At 36.1% G+C, this 18,673-nt stretch overlaps 1 protein-coding gene and 5 non-coding genes across 13 annotated transcripts in view; 5 read left to right on the forward strand and 1 right to left on the reverse strand.

Moving 5' to 3' along the window:
- The window catches only part of LOC134790183 (myocyte-specific enhancer factor 2), a 66,144-nt gene that overhangs the window by 4,461 nt on the left and 43,010 nt on the right, over positions 1 to 18,673 (reverse strand). For 3 of the 8 annotated variants that reach the window (XM_063761008.1, XM_063761004.1, XM_063761005.1), the window contains exons 2-8: positions 14,634 to 14,764; positions 11,705 to 11,842; positions 7,757 to 7,822; positions 6,754 to 7,057; positions 5,894 to 6,132; positions 5,058 to 5,182; positions 272 to 465 (exon numbers count right to left, since the gene is read on the reverse strand). In XM_063761008.1, the coding sequence (XP_063617078.1) occupies positions 272 to 465; positions 5,058 to 5,182; positions 5,894 to 6,132; positions 6,754 to 7,057; positions 7,757 to 7,822; positions 11,705 to 11,842; positions 14,634 to 14,687 (1,120 nt within the window). In that variant the 5' untranslated portion in view covers positions 14,688 to 14,764. The remainder of the gene's footprint in view (positions 1 to 271; positions 466 to 5,057; positions 5,183 to 5,893; positions 6,133 to 6,753; positions 7,058 to 7,756; positions 7,823 to 11,704; positions 11,843 to 14,633; positions 14,765 to 18,673) is intronic. The other 5 variants (XM_063761009.1, XM_063761010.1, XM_063761006.1 and 2 more) reach the window with 4 other exon arrangements.
- Trnah-gug (transfer RNA histidin (anticodon GUG)) lies at positions 1,447 to 1,518 on the forward strand. Its single transcript has one exon. It is a non-coding gene; the product is annotated as a tRNA-His (tRNA).
- Positions 2,172 to 2,243, forward strand: Trnah-gug (transfer RNA histidin (anticodon GUG)). Its single transcript has one exon. It is a non-coding gene; the product is annotated as a tRNA-His (tRNA).
- Positions 2,948 to 3,019, forward strand: Trnah-gug (transfer RNA histidin (anticodon GUG)). The gene has a single exon. It is a non-coding gene; the product is annotated as a tRNA-His (tRNA).
- Trnah-gug (transfer RNA histidin (anticodon GUG)) lies at positions 3,490 to 3,561 on the forward strand. The gene has a single exon. It is a non-coding gene; the product is annotated as a tRNA-His (tRNA).
- On the forward strand, positions 4,412 to 4,483 carry Trnah-gug (transfer RNA histidin (anticodon GUG)). Its single transcript has one exon. It is a non-coding gene; the product is annotated as a tRNA-His (tRNA).

Raw genomic sequence — 18,673 nt, forward strand, 5'->3', positions numbered from 1 at the left:
AGTCCCAGAGCGAAATTTTGTCAATTATTGAACATCTCTTATAGAAGTAATGCTCAGAAAGTAAAACGCAGCAGGGACTGATGAAGGATTATGTTTAAAATAATTAAAATGATGTTAAGGAGCATTTATTCTTGAAATTGATATAAAACAGGGAAACAAACTAAAAATGTCATAATTAGCAAAACATTTGAATGTGCAGCAATAATGAATGTCCCACCCGATGCATCAAGCAATGATAAAGCGATGATCGAAATAGTTAATTGCAAGTTACCTCTATTAGGTTTAGAGTACACACCATCAATGACTCCAGAGAGGTGGGCGGGCTGCGGCGCGGGCGCCGGCGGGGCGCGGTGGAGGTGGTCGGGCGCGCGGGGGGGCGACACGGGCTCGGCTTTGATCTTCACGTTGCTTGGCGATGCTGCGGGTGGCGGGGTCCCCCCTCCACCGATCACTGGCAAGCTGCTACTGTAGATAGAAGAATAACATGAGTTACAGAAGCTGCTTTTAGAGTTACATTTACATACAATTTAAAAGGAAGGAAAAATTATATCATTTCAGAACTAAAACTCAAGAATTTTTGTCATTTCTCTAATAAATTTCAACACTGAGCCGAGGTACGAGTAATGTTTTAAAACTGGTAATATTAACAATAGAATTATAGTTCTACCAAAATTTGCATATAAGATAAAATGCTCTTAATGGTAATTTTTGTTAGGTAGTACTAAGATAGTTATTCTACACCTTTGAAATAAACCACATCATCAGATAAACCATTGTTAAATTTTCCGATAGGGATGTCAATTTTGAATTGAAGTTATTAACCATAACAATTATTATTAAAATATAAATAAAAAAAGGTATTTTCAAAATTCTAATCAAATCAGTGACAGTACATTCAGATAACAATAAAATGGGAACTTCCCTTCGATATTTAATTCACATTGCATTCAAGTAAATAATTGGGTCAGTTTGATAAATGAGTGTGTCAAGCTTTTATCACATTTTACTTTAATATTCAACACAAAAAACCATTGAATACAAATGTATGTAGGTAACATGTGTTTTACACCATGCAATATATAGTTAAAAGTACCAATTAGCATGTTTTCATAGACGATTCCGGCGGTCCAACCCTCATGACCCAAATTGTTTTTCTGTAAAGACTTTTTTAATTGGAACAATCGAACGATACAAATTGGCCCGCATTTACTGATAACCTTTGCATGTGGGCGTGCAATTATCACGAGGGCACTCATGCGCAACCGTTTACAGCGAAAGTGATCTACATTGTAATTTGGTAACACCTTCAGCTGCTCTCGTGACCCCCTTTGTCGCCATGTTCTTATATAAGTGAGGGGGGCATGGAAGTTTTATCGAAGTTGGCCGATAAAGTTAATTGTGTGAATGCAAGCGTTGTTTTCGTCGGGTATCTCAACTGCTCCGGTAGCCGTGATCGTCTAGTGGTTAGGACCCTACGTTGTGGCCGTAGTAACCCAGGTTCGAATCCTGGTCACGGCAGTGATGTCACTGTCGCGGCGGAGATATATTTTTATTGAAAACAAAAAATCTAACTTGTCCAAAAATTTACTTGTCTCATAATAACAGCTAAACCGATTTACGTAATTTGTAAACAATAACTATGGGAAGAAACAATGTATATTAGTTTGCCAATCCAATAATATTGCTATGAAATTGTTATCAAAACTTGACAATTACTTGCTTGACCTGAAGATAATGTCATTGTTTATCTAACAACACCCTAACATCAATTAGTTTTGTTTAAAAAAAAAGATTGGCTGATTTGTCATTTTAATACAATGTAAGAAAAAAATAAAGAAATCCTATTGTGACGTGTGATCTTTGCTTAAATTTCTTACTATCGAACATACTCAATGTCATAAGCTAGTCGCTAGATGATCTTGGCATTCAATAAGGACAAGTGTTGTGATACAATCAGCATGCTATTGAAACTGGTTTGTTGCAAGACTGAACTAGCGCAAAGCAGCAAAAGTGATCACTAAGACACATTATGTGGCTTTCATAACCCCCTCTATCGTCATGTTTCTATATAAGTGAGAGGGGCAGGGAAGGACAATCAGTCAATCAAAATTGGCTGATAAAACTGGCGAAAGTAAGTGCAGATTTCGGTACTGTTGACACCAGCTCCGGTAGCCGTGATCGTCTAGTGGTTAGGACCCTACGTTGTGGCCGTAGTAACCCAGGTTCGAATCCTGGTCACGGCAGTGATGTCACTGTCGCGGCGGAGTTATATTTTTGGTCAAAACAGTGTGACAAATTATGTCAAATATTTATTGACATTATCCAGCAACTGTATAGTTCACTAAATTAAGATACTATGTATCTGTAAATGACGATGTATTAGGTATTATTTAGTATTAAGACATGCCATGTAATTTTTTTTTCCAATAATGATCGTATCGTATCGTATTACACTATTGCCTGCTGATTGACTACTTATACCTTTACTCGAGCAGTTATTTTGTTTCTTTGTATACTTACTCTATAAAAATTAAGTATAATAATTGCATTGAAATATAATTTATATAGGTACACGGGTAATTTTACACTTGTTTTAGTTAACCGCGCCATCTCTGAATTGTAACTTAAAATACTATCAGCTCCAGCATCAGCATCGAACGTTGTGAGCAATCAGGCGAAACGAATAAAAATGAAAGTGCTCCAGTTTTAGTGCAGTTCGGCAAGTGACCATTTTAATTTCTTTAAGACAGCCTTTCCCTTCATCACCCATATGTGGTAGAATAGAGGGGGGTGAGGCAGTTCAGTATTACTGGTGACTTTTGCACAGGTGAGAAAAGGCGTATGTAAGTTATGCTTTTAGTTATTTTGAACATTATTTATTCTTTTAAGGAATGGTAACGCTGCGAATGTAAGCTTTCGATTTGCAGCTAAAGCAACTGCTCCGGTAGCCGTGATCGTCTAGTGGTTAGGACCCTACGTTGTGGCCGTAGTAACCCAGGTTCGAATCCTGGTCACGGCAGTGATAACACTGTCACGGCGGAGCTCCTTTTTTTAAATCTTAATAATCAACTTATCACGGTTTTTCCTACTTTTTTAACGGGTGAAAACCGGGTCAACGTTTCGGGGTAGTTTCACCTATATTTATAGGTACTCCATTTTCGTACCAATAGCATCAAAAGTACTATTAACAGAATGTAAAAATAATACCGGGTCAACGTGATGCAGTTTCAAATCTATTTATCATCCATTTTTGTATAAATAGCATCAAAACTATTATCAATAGAATGTATGTATAAATTACATTTACGGAAGACCCCATTCTATAACCTATCATTTATTTACATAGCAGGCAAACGCACAGACCCGCCATCTTGAAATGTTAATTAAAACTGCTGTACAAGCAGCGCAAGAGCAAGTGCCCATAACAAAAAGCCATTCACTTTAATGAAGTGACCAATAATTTCGTTACCACCGACAACTGCTCTGGTAGCCGTGATCGTCTAGTGGTTAGGACCCTACGTTGTGGCCGTAGTAACCCAGGTTCGAATCCTGGTCACGGCAGTGATATCACTGTCACGGTGGAGATATATTTTTTGGAATTTGTTAATACTAACATTACTAACTATAGAAAACCATTTATTTCTATACTTTTATTGTCTAACTACTTTTCTATACAATTACTGAGTAACTACGACCTTGTATTCATTAATATACTACACAAGCAGTTTTTTTACAAACTACAAAATAGTAGCCAAATCGCTATAATACGTACTACGTAGTTGTACTATTAAAAGTCAAAATTAATTAATAACTAAAGAGAACCGCATGATGCATACATATATTATAAAGGGTTGATCTTTTCTACATAACTGTTGATCAGTGATTAAATACTAGAAAATATTAAAAATAAATAGTATATCCTACCTATAAGTATATGAGTCATGCTTAGGAAATGTACCAACTTTGCATATTTTGTATCTAGTTTAGCTTAGGTCAACCGAAATAATAATCGAAAGGTCTTGTATAAAATGACAATAAACTATTTAATAAATATATTTGCATTTGGTTTGTTTAATAACGCCATCTCTGAATTTTTACTTAAAATACTAACTGCACCTACATTTGTGTCGAACATTGACAAGCGATCAAGTGAAGTCATTAAAATTGAAAGTGTGAGTGCAATTCGGCAAGTGACCATTAAGTTTTTCACTATCTTTCGCCTTCCGCGGTCAGCTTTGTAAGAATTGAAGGGGACTAAAGCAGTTCAATAAATACTGGTGCATATTGCCACAGCAACGAAAAGGCGTATGTATTTCATGCCTATGGTCACTTCGTATATTTTTCTTTCAAGAACAAGAGTAACATTGCAAATGCAAGCCTTTAATTCGCAGGTTAAGTAACTGCTCCGGTAGCCGTGATCGTCTAGTGGTTAGGACCCTACGTTGTGGCCGTAGTAACCCAGGTTCGAATCCTGGTCACGGCAGTGATGTCACTGTCGCGGCGGAGAATATTCTTTTATTTTGTTTAAAAAATCTTGTGCCATTGAATGCGATTATTTTATTATAAGTTTTAAAAACACGGTAAGTACCTACCTAAAATACATTTAAATAGATACAGTCACCATCAGATATATAGCCGCGGTCAGGGCACTCACAAATATCTTAACACGCCTCTATTGTCAAGGCGTTAAAGTGCGCGTTCAGATATTGGTTAGCCACCTGTACAATAGTTAAAACCGCCAAAATCGTCTACGAAAAGTTAATACTAATAGCAAGCATTTCATAATAAATAAGTTAATAAAAACTTGTAAATAGTGTGAATTAATGACGCTGGACAATTCAAAGCATCTGTTAGATAAAAGCTAGAGTTAAACCAAGGAAAATCTGCAACGATTTTGATATAATTGCAAGTGTTATTTTAACCGTCAAACTTCTATGAAATTTTGACGTATAAATAACACTTGCACTGCGTGAGCTATCAAAATCATTGCAGACTTTTCTTTGTCTAACTTTTATTGTTAACAAGCGAATAATTAGGAATGAAAATTGGGCACAGACATGTACCTGTTGTGTTGTAGTGTCTGTAGCTGGTGCGCGCCCCACGATAGTCCGATTCCCATGTCCGAGGTCATGCTGAAGTCCTGTGGTCCGAAGTTTCCGAGTCCTGAATAGCTTAGTGGTGTCTGAAAAGAGTAAAAGGATACGAGTCTTATAATCTTCTTATTCAAACACTCTTGTCTGAGTGGTGGTCATGGGGCTTTGGGAGTTATTTTACAGAGCGTTAGCGAAGGTCTACTTTCCCCGGACCAAATGAATTTCCTACTCTACAGGTCGCAATTCTCAACAGATTTTCATGAAATTTTGCGAGAAGGTTCAATAATTAAATATATTTTTTATTGTTGTTGAGTTTTTTTGGAAATTTGTCAAAATGGAGGAACCGTAGATTTATACAATTTTAAGCTGTAGAGACATAGCTCCAGTCTACAGCTCACAGAGCCTCTAAGTGTACGTTAGATGCATTATTTGTTAGTATTTTTTGGTTGCTGCTACATACATTTTAATTTGCAAAGGATGCGTAAAGAGATGAGCCAGGTAGGTAGCAATGTTAACGATAGCTTTCTTATTTTTTATGAATGCTCTTTCTGAGACCGCGTAATCCACCAGGAAACGTTAATGTTTGTTACCAGTTATTCTCAACTGCAAACGAATTACTAACTTAGGTAATTTAAAGTAATACAACTTTTGTCAGCAACCAAAGACCTTAAACCTTTTTACGAGTAATATTAGCGAAAAATCTCAATCGGAAGGATCCCTCACTTTCCTGATATTTCAGGCTGCGGGTATAGCTGTCTGAACCAGGACAACCATGTCTAGGATATGACGAAAATACTTACTTCGCTAGAGTATGATATATCATCCTGAGGCGGTGGCATCGAGTTAGGTATGACGACGCGCAAGTTATTATGCCGCGGCGAGTGGTGAGGCGGCGGCGCGTGCGCGTGCGGCTTGTGCGGGTGCCGGTGGGGGGAGGGCGCGGGCCCCGGCGACGGGGAGGGGGTGCAGCCCGCCCCCAGCGGGGACCCTGAGCCTGGGTAGCCGTTTGACATCTCGAGCATTCCGCCACTTGGATATACTGGAAGAAACAAGGGAGGGTTAAGTTGAGAGCTAAGAATAAGCAACACTCCTAACTGTACATCGGTGGACCATATTACAAAAGGCGTAAGGTCTACCGATGTACAGTCAATCGTTACTTGTATGTCTAAAGAATATGGAAATCATGACGTGAATTTTCGTCGCATCTGTCATCCCAATATATTTTTAATTTCGATTGGGGTTTGTCGATAAATTATTTTCATCATGGCTCTGGCGGCTCACTTTGAGGAGGTTTTCAGAAAAGAGAGCACTCAAATGTCAGATCCAGGTACTTGCCAAAGCATCTGTCACTATCAAAGCACCTGTCACCCTCAAAACACTTTGTTTTGACATATTTCATGTCATCGACGCTGCCATTTCTGACTGACTCGAATCATAGCAATAATGAAAGCTACAGATGTAGTGCATAATTGTTTTCCATCGTATTTTCACGGAAACGTACGAACGTGTCTTGCTATTTCCGTCAGTCTCAGTACAAAAAGTACTGAGGTTGACTGAAGTAGCATGACAAATACGAACGTTTTCGAGAAAATACGATGGAAAACAATTATGCACTACATCGTATATCGGAACAGTTTGAATATTATAGTGTAATATTTACCTGAATCGGTTTCCGAAGAGGATGGCCGTGGACTGATAGAGGTATGCATTTGAGGACTAGCTTGCAACAGAGACTGTTCGTAACTCCCGACTGGCACGCTTACAGGCAGATTGTAGTTACTTCCAGTAACGCCAACGCCCACACGACTTCCGTTCAACTGGTTCCGTTGCATCATGATCTGGAATTCCTCATCGATCTTCGAGTATTTGGCTTCGGTCCGGGGGGTCAGGTTGTATTCAGATTCGGGAACTTCGGGACTGTCCGGTGACATTACTCCGTTCTTATGCTCTTTCTTCGTTAGTGCCTGCAAGTGTCAGCGAAACCAGCTCAGGTGGCTTGACGAGCCAAAAATATAATTCTGCTAACTGATTAAATAAGCCATGCATTAAATACACCCTCGTTACACACTATTAGTCTTCGTAATTAATGTTATATCTGAAAAAATCTTTAAAAAAATCGTTACTAATATTGTATGTAGTGGAGGGTTAAAATCAAAAAGTGCTTCAATTGTCTACAAAGCGGTATTACTACGTAAATTTGTGAAACTTTTTAGCGTACATTTGTGTGTAGTGTCGAATGCAATGATGCAACTGACTTCACCCTCGAGCCAGGTAGCGGCCGGTTAGCTCAAGTAAACACAAAAATATTTATAAAAACCCATGCTGTACAAGGAAAAAATAACATAAATATTTTGGGTATCTAGTCAGGTTATAAATTGTTAGTATGTATAAACTTGGTGTCTGGTTGGGGTTTAACAGGATGTTACGCGCATGCTGCTCGACTCGGTGTTTATCTAGTGGCTATAATCTTTCGGTGATACCCTTTAAACACGTTGGAGGATTAAGATATTACGGTACATATGGTCGGGTCTACTGGGGATTCTACTGGTGTATTAATTGCATTAGGTTTGTGTAAGTATAAGCACGCGGTTAAGGGGTAAGTCATTTTGCATGGACATTGCATTGCGATCACTGGCACACAGATGACGCCGTACTTTATGTACCTCGATGATGTTGCGGTTGGTCAGCGATTCGTGGGGCTCGTTGTATTCAGTGTATTTTAGTAGGACCTGAAAAATAAATACGTTATGAGTAAACTTATCTGAGGTAAGTTGCAAAATAGTAATTTACGATAAAAGTGCGGAAAAGAGGAAATTCGAAACGAGTGACGACAAATTAAAACACGACCGAATGGATTGTTTTACATCGACACGAGTTGCGAATTACCTATTCGCACGTGTATCGTACAATGTTGTACAGTACATATGGCCCTTTAAACTTTTGACATCGCACTTGAAGTGCTATTTTACGCACTAGTGCGGGAAAATAAACCATATGTACAGTAAAAGTATATTACTCGTGTGATCCGTTTAAGAAACTCACTTCGTTCGTTTTTTAAACCCACACTCGTATTTTAATACCTTTCTTTCACGTAAACTATACTTACTATTAAGGAACTCGGAATAAAGAATAATACTGATTAAGATTAAGTACGCAATTTTATATTTTAATTTTATTTTATCAATACACTGTCAGGTGAGACAAAATGACACCGCAACTATAATACAATGGGGTCACATAAGTTTATGGCACACGAGCTAAACATAACTTGTTTTTATAAACAAATGTTATGGTGATTTTAGACATATACTTCAAGTGACATTATATATGGATTAAAAGTAGACTGCAGTTATTTTCCATTACAAGCAAGTGACGCAAAAGCATCTATTTTAAATTTAAATGTTGTTCTACCACAATTGGTAAGTACAAAAATAGAAAAGGAGTATTTTTTTTCATATCAAACTATATTTTTTATGATTTATAAGTTTGTAAAAAGTCTATTGAAATAAAGTTGTCAAGATGGACGATTAATGTGAATGTTACCTATTTGAAATAATGATCGTTTTGATTAAAATTCAGTAAGTACCTATCTCAATGTACGATCCTACATTTATCATCTACATGTTAGAATCCTACATTTTTAAATTACTAATTGCTTTATACATTATAATATTTATTGCATCATAATTTATCAACATAAAGATTGTATATCTTTATTTCATTTTATTAATTACTTAGTTTGTCGTTACATCCGACGTTCGTCACTCAGTTTGAACCATGTTTGAACAGCTTGGAAATCAATACCACCATGGCAATTAAATATAATTAAAGCAATCCATCCGGCTACATAATATACAAGTTAGTTTCCAACTCGATTGAGATTATAACCTACAATATGTTTGCTAACCATGTGAACGGCACTTGATCAGACATATGTTTTCAATGATTAAGTAAGTATGTATTTTTTATCGAAATTGTACAATAAGTAACAAAGTGACTTCTAATATTGTAAGAAGGCCAAGAGGACTTTTAATTTGTTTTAATTATTGTTCTGTTCCAACCGCTCTGTGTTCTGTTCTGGGTCGCTTCCAACCGGTACGTATGGAGGTCCAAGGGGGAGGCCTATGTTCAGCAGTGGACGTCTTATGGCTGATATGATGATGATGATGATTGTTCTGTTTATATATGATTTCCCCCGTACCTACTTTTATATGTGGCTACGCTAATATGTTGCTACGCTAAGGTAATATGTTGCTACGCCCTAGTAGGGTCCATGATTGTAGGGACTTCCTCAATTTAAAAACATTTGTAACACCATGGCTGCAATGAATAAATGATTTAATGATTAACAATATATTTTTCCACTGCGAATTCGTACAGTTATTAAACTTGTTTAAAAACAATACCTAACATGACTACTCTTTAAGGACCGCTTTTTATTTTTTGTCGCTTTGTTTTCGTCCCATGTATGGTATTTTCGTAACACAACGGAATATTACCTAAATTTTATTCATCCAAAATCAGACTTTCGTATTTATTTCACCCAGAATGAAGCTTTTCGAACCAGCCAAATTTTATCGATATCTAACGAAAAAAAATCGATCCTTAGGTAAATAGTTTTATAGATGTATTACACATATATAATTTAAGGTGGTGGGTTGCAGGTTGGATTGAGTTGTGATACTAGTAAGGTACAAAGTAATCCATGACCTTCTTCAACTCATAATTAATTATACCTAGAAGCTAATTCCTAAACGCAGGCTTGAGTAAAAACGAGAACAAGAAATCGAAACCCGTTTTGTTTTTAGCAAATAAATAAGTAGGTGGCTGCGTAAACAGCCTGATAAAATATACCTACCAACGATCGGTAACTATTTAAACTATTTATTTTATAATTTAACTATTTATTTTATAATATTTATTTATTTATTTATTTATTTATAATAATAGTAGCATGGTGTTGTTTATTTTTTTGTCAAGAAAATTAACGGTAAGATGCTTATATGTAGATGATTTGTAACATTTGAGCTAAAACAAGATTTTATTGTGGAATTCACATAATCGTATTGTGTTCTTTCAAGTTTCTCGTGAAATTTTGCATCCAAAAGATTGAACAATTTTAAATATTAACGTGTAAATAGTAGCACTAAACAGGTATTTTCATATAATTTATTGACAAACGTCAGAACATTCAGAAGCACCAAAATTATTTGCGGCAAAAATATACGATAGACGTTTCTATGCCTTATTGGTTAAGAACTTGGACGCTACATAAGAAAGCTAAACTAAATTACATGTTAGGTATTTAAATTATTCATAATACTGTTGTAATTTTTTATCATATCCTTGAATGTCTACGACTTAGCAAAGTAATATTAAATACGCAGTCCCCTAAATAAGGCATTTTATGCATAATGATTCCTAGGAACCATTTGTTTTAATAACATCGTAAATAAATGTTAACTCATTATAATAATTAATGTATTATTGATTTTGCTCCTATCTATTTCATAAAAATCACATAAACACTGTCAAAATTACGTCACTTTGCTATCATTTGCGTGCGTATCGCTCGCGCCGATACAGGTACGAATAAGTTACAGCGAAATGTATGCGCGAATAATAACAAAATGGCATCTTCTTTCTGGTTAGCCTACCTATCATCTCTATTTATGTTAATAAGGTGCATTTTTTATATAACTAGATTTTTAATGTAGTATGATACATATTATTTAAAGATACCTATTTATTTTTATTTTTGTTAGTATAATTTATATTTTAAATTTATAATATTATAAATTGTATTAATATAATCGTTTTTGTTACGCTAGCTAGTGTGATTACTGTGATTAAAGTTACACCAAGCTAACTCTGCACAGACTTTGCAATGACGATGATGGAGGGTGGAAATGTCAACAAAAACGTCAAATTGCACTGTCACTCTTTATTCCGTCAAAGTCACTGCACAGTACAGTCAGTACAGTACAGACTATTGTAGGATATTTTATGGTTTTTTAAAACGAACATGGCAAATGTAAAGAAAAGATTAACCATATACTAGACGAAATAATAGTACATTATTGTCGAGGCTCGGAAGTAGCTACTTGCAGGCTGAGGATTCGTTTTAAACGGACGACCTTGGGAGTTAGTGCTTTTCTCAAAAATGGTGCAAGAAATATAAATATTATAGATATATTTTACAAAAGCAACGTTCTTACGTATATATTTTCACAGAAAAAAATAGAAAATAATTAGTTTTGCCGCCTTTTTATTTTTTAAATAAAAAAGAAGTGTATTTTTCTGCCGAAAATACGCCAACCTATTTGAGACTGCTAAATAGTCGCGGTACTAATCATCTGTTTGGCTGTTTAATGGGCCTGTGCCTTCATTTGATATGGCCATTTCAACTTTTAAAAAGTCAACTCAACAAATAATGGAATTTGTGTGCAACATTGCAGTCCCAAAATCGAGACCGCAATGTTTTTAACTTTTTAATTTTTGACTGACCATAAACTACGCGCTTCGCGACCTTATTTTTAAACGGCAAAGTCGACTTTGCCGGCCATTTTTGAGAAAAAGAATCATGCCAGGAATAATAAGATGTTGCTTACCTTATCCATATCCGTGCTCGCATACTGGTAGAGTTTGTTGTTAGAGCTAAAGATGATGAGAGCAATCTCGCAGTCGCAGAGAACGCTCAGCTCATACGCCTTCTTCATCACTCCGAACTTGCGCTTGTTGAACGTAACCTGGAAATATAAACAATACACATTACTTTTGTATACGTTTTTAATACAAGATTCTATAGCCATCTGCCTTCAACGAGTAAGAGATACTTCGGTCACATAGCTCGCAGAGACCCTGACAACTTGGAGAGACTTGTGGTGATAGGAACGGTGGACGGCAGACGGCCTAGAGGACCAAGTCCAACGAGATGGTGTGACCAAATATCCGCCCAGATGGACATCACACTATGCAACGGTTTCCACAAAGTAACCGACAGGGAGAAGTGGAGAGCTGCCATAGGAAAAATTAGCAAGCGGAGTCACGATCCTCAGCAGTGAGGGACCGACTTAGAAGAAGAGATAGCTAACTGTAGGTACTTTTCTTTTAACAGTCATCTGATTACTCATCTGACAAACTAATACACTGAGGTTGCATTGTTTTATCACAGACTTGCTATGGCCACCTCCGGTCTGCATCATCAGATCAGCTCGTAAGTATGTGACGTTTCAGCTCAAACGAATAATAGGGTCTAATCTAACTTGCAAGATTTGATTACAATACAGACAACGGGACGCGTGAAAGTAAATAAAAGCTTGTAAAAACTATCAACAAAGCGAGCGTAAAGCGTCTCTGTTTCTACTTGGGCAAAACTGCTTTCGTATATCAAGCTGAACCTTTACGTGTCGCATCTCTATACCGACTCCCGTGAAATGTAGTAAAAGGGTTCGAAAATTAGATATGTTTTTTATATATGAACTTAGCGTAGAGACTCTGGGACCCTGGGGGCCTAGCGCAAAAGCCTTATTTAAGGAAATGTCCCAGCGCCTCATTGACACCTCAGGTGACCAGAGGGTTGGCAACTACCTCGGCCAGAGGATAAGCCTGGCCATCCAAAAAGGTAACGCTGCCAGCCTTCTGGGCAACCTGGGGAGCATTTTTTAGTTATTAGTTTAGTTTAAGATTTGTTACATTTTAGTTTTAATTTTAGCGTTTAATTTTTTTTATCATTTTATTTGTTATTAATAAAATATATTGGAGATCGTTATTTATTTCTAAAATAAATAATACAAACTTAATACTTAAGTACCTTATAAAATAAATAAAACTTAACCTAACACAAAAATAAAAAACCCTAAAACCTACCTCGGCAAGGTGCCCATCACGCAGGCAGCGCTCCCGCGCTGTATAGCGATGGCAATCCTTTGCGCGAGAAAGCTGCCTGTGTGAGAGTCTCCTGTTGCCTCACTTTTTTATTACTTTATCAACACAATGGGCAAAAGTGTAGGTAAATCCAATTAAAAGATAACGATTTAAACTAATTCAGAATGTATTTGTATTTACACAAACTTAATTACATTAGTTAATTTAGAACATACATTAATTCTATGTAATTTACGTAAATATGGAAGTTTGCTTTAGGTCACTGTCATGAATATATACGTAAATGCATTCTTCAATTGCATGAGTGTCCACAATTTCACTAAGTATTGAATATTTCATATCGTTATAATCAATGTAACCTTTTGGGTTAATGACAACAATGTAGATGTATGATTGCACTATCTGAGTCAATATAATTATCATTTGACCTAACTCAAGCCTAACTATAATGGTATATTGCTATTGGTTATAATTATATTGAGTGTACTCGTTTGATATTATTTTATCTTTAATTATAACTATAATTGTCTTTATTCTTTTTTTTTACAAATCAATCATCTAGACATCTTCTATGTTTCTTTTATTTTTCATATGGTAATTTAAATTGTATTCATCCTTACGTTTCTTATCATGTAAACAAACAAATGTCAAATCCATAGAAAATCTAGACATTGTAATGTCAAATGTGATCCGTTCGTTACTGCAATTATTGATATAAATCTTATTAGAAATTATGTTTTTCAGTGGTTATTTGGTTGATTTCAATACTTTGTGAGTTTCTTTAAGTATGCAAAAACATTTTAAATGATAATTATTGAGTAATTCCAGAGAAAAGTGTTATAATGTATTCGGGAAGTGTTTGTTTACATGATAGGACTAGTAAGGATGAATAACACTTTAGGTTATATCAATAACAAATAACTCTAGTAAACAAGCGAATATTGTTTTTATGCTATTTCAAAATCCGTTGAACGTAATGCCAACGTCCTTGTAAGTAACGTTAAACCAAATAAAAAAACAACAAAGCCTAGCATTAGCAGGTATACATTCTAATTCAATGTCAAAGGAATCATTGCCATGGAGCAAATTGACCTTGGCTACTTTCGCCCCAGCTGCCGGTCTCTTGTTACAAACCATTTCAACTGAAACCCTCACATGTCCTGCAAATTCTTATTCTAGGGTCACTTTAAGCTGGCTGTAACGTATAATTAATAAATTAGCGGCGGGAGCGGTCGTTGCCCTTTCTGATAATGTTTGTACGGGAGTCATTTTTGCATTCGCGTAACTTCAGCTGGGGTGTTGCAAAAGGAATCTTTTTCTGCATGAGTCAAGTTTGAGTTTTGAATGATTGAGAAGTGTGGCAAGTTTGTATGATAATGTTTTAAAGCGACAGTTGATACGCCACATCTGGACACTGCGCTGGAGTTGAGGTCGTTTGTCATTGCTCGTCGTGTTGTACAGTCATTGGGTAGGTAAGTGTAGAAATAAGGCGTTTATTTATGCATCCCTTCATTCAATAACAGTTTGAAAACTAAACTTTATGAAAGTGCGTAATCCTTGCGTACTTAAAAACAACCTTGCCACATGTAAATTAAGTTCAAATTGAAGTACAAACTCATAATTAAGTTAGGTTATTGACATTAAGGTACTAACCTGCCGATTCCGTTCATCTGTGATCCGAGATATTTGTATTTTCTTCCGACCCATGGTGGCAGCAATCTTGGAGGGGGTGAAGGAGCGGGGCGAAAGCGAACCGGGCTGGCTATGCGGACGTCAACAGCTTTCTGCAACAATAGAAAACAAACCGTAAGTCCAAGTAATAAAGTAAAATTCTGAACTAATAAAATAACATAATAAAAAAATGAAAATTAATTATGGTGTCGTACTTTGCGTTGCAGGTTTTAAAAAGGATTACACGTGTATAATGTTTCACGTCTGGTAAAGTAATGGTTGTATGAGTAAGATTTCGTACAATGTGAGCATCGTACAGTATGACGTTTCCGCAAATATATGATGATATATGTAGCTCCTGAAAGTGTGTACGTCAAATAGCAGGAAAATTGTAGGCCATATAGGTACGTAATAGAGTATTTGAATTGCGTAATTGTGTGATAAATTTAGATGTCATTAGTTTGCGGTCAACATACCTGCAGTGCTAAAAATATTGTTAATAAAGAATCTTATATAAATACATTATTTGGTAATTAAGATATTTGGTAATTAAGATTTATTTAATAGAAACAACAAGTGGAACGAAATCAAGTTTAAATGTAAGTAGTTTATGTACCTGGTCAAAATAAAGCAAAGGCGTTCTTTGTAGTAAATTTTAAGTGTATTAGCATAATTTTCTCATTAAACAAGTGTAACGTAGCCATTTGTTAAATTAGCAGCCGTAATAAATAAGTTTTATTATTTTCTGTATGAAATTATACATACGGCTATTGTTATTTAGATTAAAGTACACTAAAATAATTGGCCAAGGGCATATCGGGCCATGCTCAGTGTAGGGTTTCGTAGTTACCATTCTACCAAAATAGGCCAAACGGGGACTATTAGTAAGTATCATGTACATTACAAGCTTGGGAGTACCTTTGCAGCGCTTTGTACGTCTTTTTACTAAGAAAAGAACATTTTTTGCAATAACTCAAAAACTACTGGACCGATCATGTTCGCTATAGTTTTCATTGAAAGTATTTATTAAGCTCTTGTTTCACGATTTTTAGGGTTCCGTACCCTATAACAACTAATACTAAAACCATATAATAAATATTTAAGTGGGCTCCCATACAAGAAACCTGATTTTTTGCCGTTTTTTGCGTAATAGTACAGAGACTCGCACTTGGCCGGTTATTTTAAGATTGTTTTTGAGCTTTGTAAGAGTGGCTTTAAATTCGGATGAATTTTAAGTGTCTATTCATAGGGCTTTTAACTACCTAATTAGTGTTCCTGTTATAATTTATTTGTATTAAATATTTTAGACAGGAAATTACAAATAGAGGTATGCGTTGTTGACTACCTATATAATATAATTAGGAAAAACCTCATCTGCTTGCGCGCTATAATCTGGGTCTCAATCCTTTGTTAGTAGGAAAACTGGTGCGGTTAGGTAAAAACGAGGTCGTGCCATACTAAAATGCTGATACTGGGGTCATTATGCAAATCTCGGCTACTATTCCAAGCCTCTACTGAGCGCATCATGTCAGACAAACCGATGTAAGTGTAATTTTAAAATAAAAATATTAAGTTTTTTGCTAATCCGCGACATAATAAGGCGACAGTCAATCAGTGCTAACGTGGTGCTAACCCGTTATACTTACTTGCGTATTTTTACAATACGCGATATATCGTGTAAGTATAAGTGTTATCGAGTAACAGAATATGTTTCCTAAATTGTTCGGGAGACGTCGCTGTTATGGGACGAGCGATTTCTAAATCGCGCAAGCGATTATATAACCAATTTGTTTGTTAAACACTGATTTAAACTTTCACGATTATTAAACATTATCAAACTACACAACGCATATTTTAAAACTTAAATACGCGATTAACTCCCGTTGTGTAGTTTGAGAATTTGTTTGTTGTTTAAGAATATGTTATTTGTAGGTAGTTTTCAATGAGAGTAATTATTTACTACCTACTTTCTGATTTTAGTACAGTGTTAAAATAACGTGCGTTTTACAATTATGCATAATTGTTTATTATGGATCTCGAGCGAGGCTAAATATATTGTTATAAATACAAGGGTGCCGAAAGGGTAAGCGCTGGGAATAACAGCAATTTATCTAGCGTGCCATATATACAAAAATATTCACATATGTATAGTATATCTATGTTGCGTTACGCCGAGCTAACTCGCATACCCATACGGGCTGATTATATACCCGATTGCTAAAATGCGCTAAGCGAATAGTTTTTCTCACCTTTGTGTTTCTACTCCGTCCTAAATACCTGTCCTGTGCGTAAACACACTTTGATGGTAACTTTGCTAGCTTCAACTTTTTTAATACTAATAATATTCGCTTAATTAAGCTTATTCGTTTTTCAGCTAACACCTCTGTCGTCACAAAGATTTTTTCGCTCATTAACTTCGCTTGCACGGTGTTACGCTTTCGTTAACCTTACAAGAAATAAATTAATGAGCCATGAGTAAAAAGGGTATATGATACTGTTGGGTTCGTTTAACGGAGAGAATTATGTACAGTCAGAAACCAGGCAGTAGGTATATAAAAATTATAATAAATAAATAGTATTGACTAAGCCCCACATTAAACACAATATGGCTTGTGTTGTGGGTACTTGGACAACGATGTACACGGTGGCTAAAAAATAACTGCATTCCCGTTGCCATGAAGGTATTGGGATTATACTGATCAACTTTACTACTTATGGGACCAAACCTAAAATCGCGATAAAAAATTTCCTTTCCATAGAAAATGGATCAGCCAAAATGTATGAAACAATTTAATTAAATTAGTACCATGAAAATAACTTTTAAATCATTGCATCTTTTAGATCGTAATAAATAAAATAAAATAAATAATAACTTTTGCTACATTATCCAAGCCCCATGAAATACTGAGTTCACTTAAAGCCACAACAAACCACGTTTCAGATAATTTCATATTCATAAGTGATGCAAACCACAGGTCTGCATGGTGTTTATATGGAACGATACGCCTTAATGACCAGATGCGTGATTAGTCGTAACGTAACAGTTCTGTTGGCGTAAGTGACACGGAGCTATTATGCTTCCGGACGCATTTTAGGGGCCCATTTTCATATACAGCTGAGTTAAAGGTGACATTCGGATAGCATTGGAGATGCATTACTGTAGACGTTATCGCTGGGGCTTTGACGCGGGCGCTGTCACTGCCAATTTCCTTGATAAAATTAGTGATATTCGCAGAGGCATTATGACCGCGATTACGACGTTCAGTCCGTCAATCATTTTATCAACAGTGACTGCAGTAACATCACAACAGTAATGCAGTTGCAGATGTTACTGAACGTCATCATTAGGCATGAGAAAACCACCACAAGCGTGTGCACTTTAAAAATATAGTTGCTACAAAGCTTGAGGTCCTACGATACACTGGTTTGCAAGAGCGTTGAATTTACCTGCCGTAGGTAAAGAATAGGAGCTTATGTCCTGACACCCTATATTCATGAATTCTCTGTAACGACCACTGTGTTCTGCGATAAGCTGTTAACGCGTAAATGCTACTTAGTGGCATAGAATTTTAAATGACGTACTGTACCTTTTTATGATGGCTGAATTAGTCAGATAAATCGAGTTGACAGATAATTAAACGTCGTAGTGGAAATAAGTAATACCTATAGCTTACGCGACGCTCTTATCAAAATATATATGTTTAACCTTTTCGACGCCGTGTCAAACACAAAAGCTGTCACGCTGACGCCACGTCACCGAAGTGTCAAAACTGAAATTGAACTTTATGCATATGCACGTAGGTCTAAGTTGCTCTGTGGTCTGTGACCGATTAATCGGTCTTTGGCGTTGAACCTACGGTGCGGATATATCGGTCATTGGCGTCCAAAAGGTTAACAATGTGCAACGAGATATTTACAAGTTACACTCAATTAAGAAATAGTATAATAAATAATAATATAAATAACCGATGGGATGAATGCATGCGGTATTTCCCATTATTACAATAGGTAGTCAATTAACT

The sequence above is a fragment of the Cydia splendana genome, chromosome 4, assembly GCF_910591565.1.
Source record: "Cydia splendana chromosome 4, ilCydSple1.2, whole genome shotgun sequence".
Classification (NCBI taxonomy): domain Eukaryota; kingdom Metazoa; phylum Arthropoda; class Insecta; order Lepidoptera; family Tortricidae; genus Cydia; species Cydia splendana.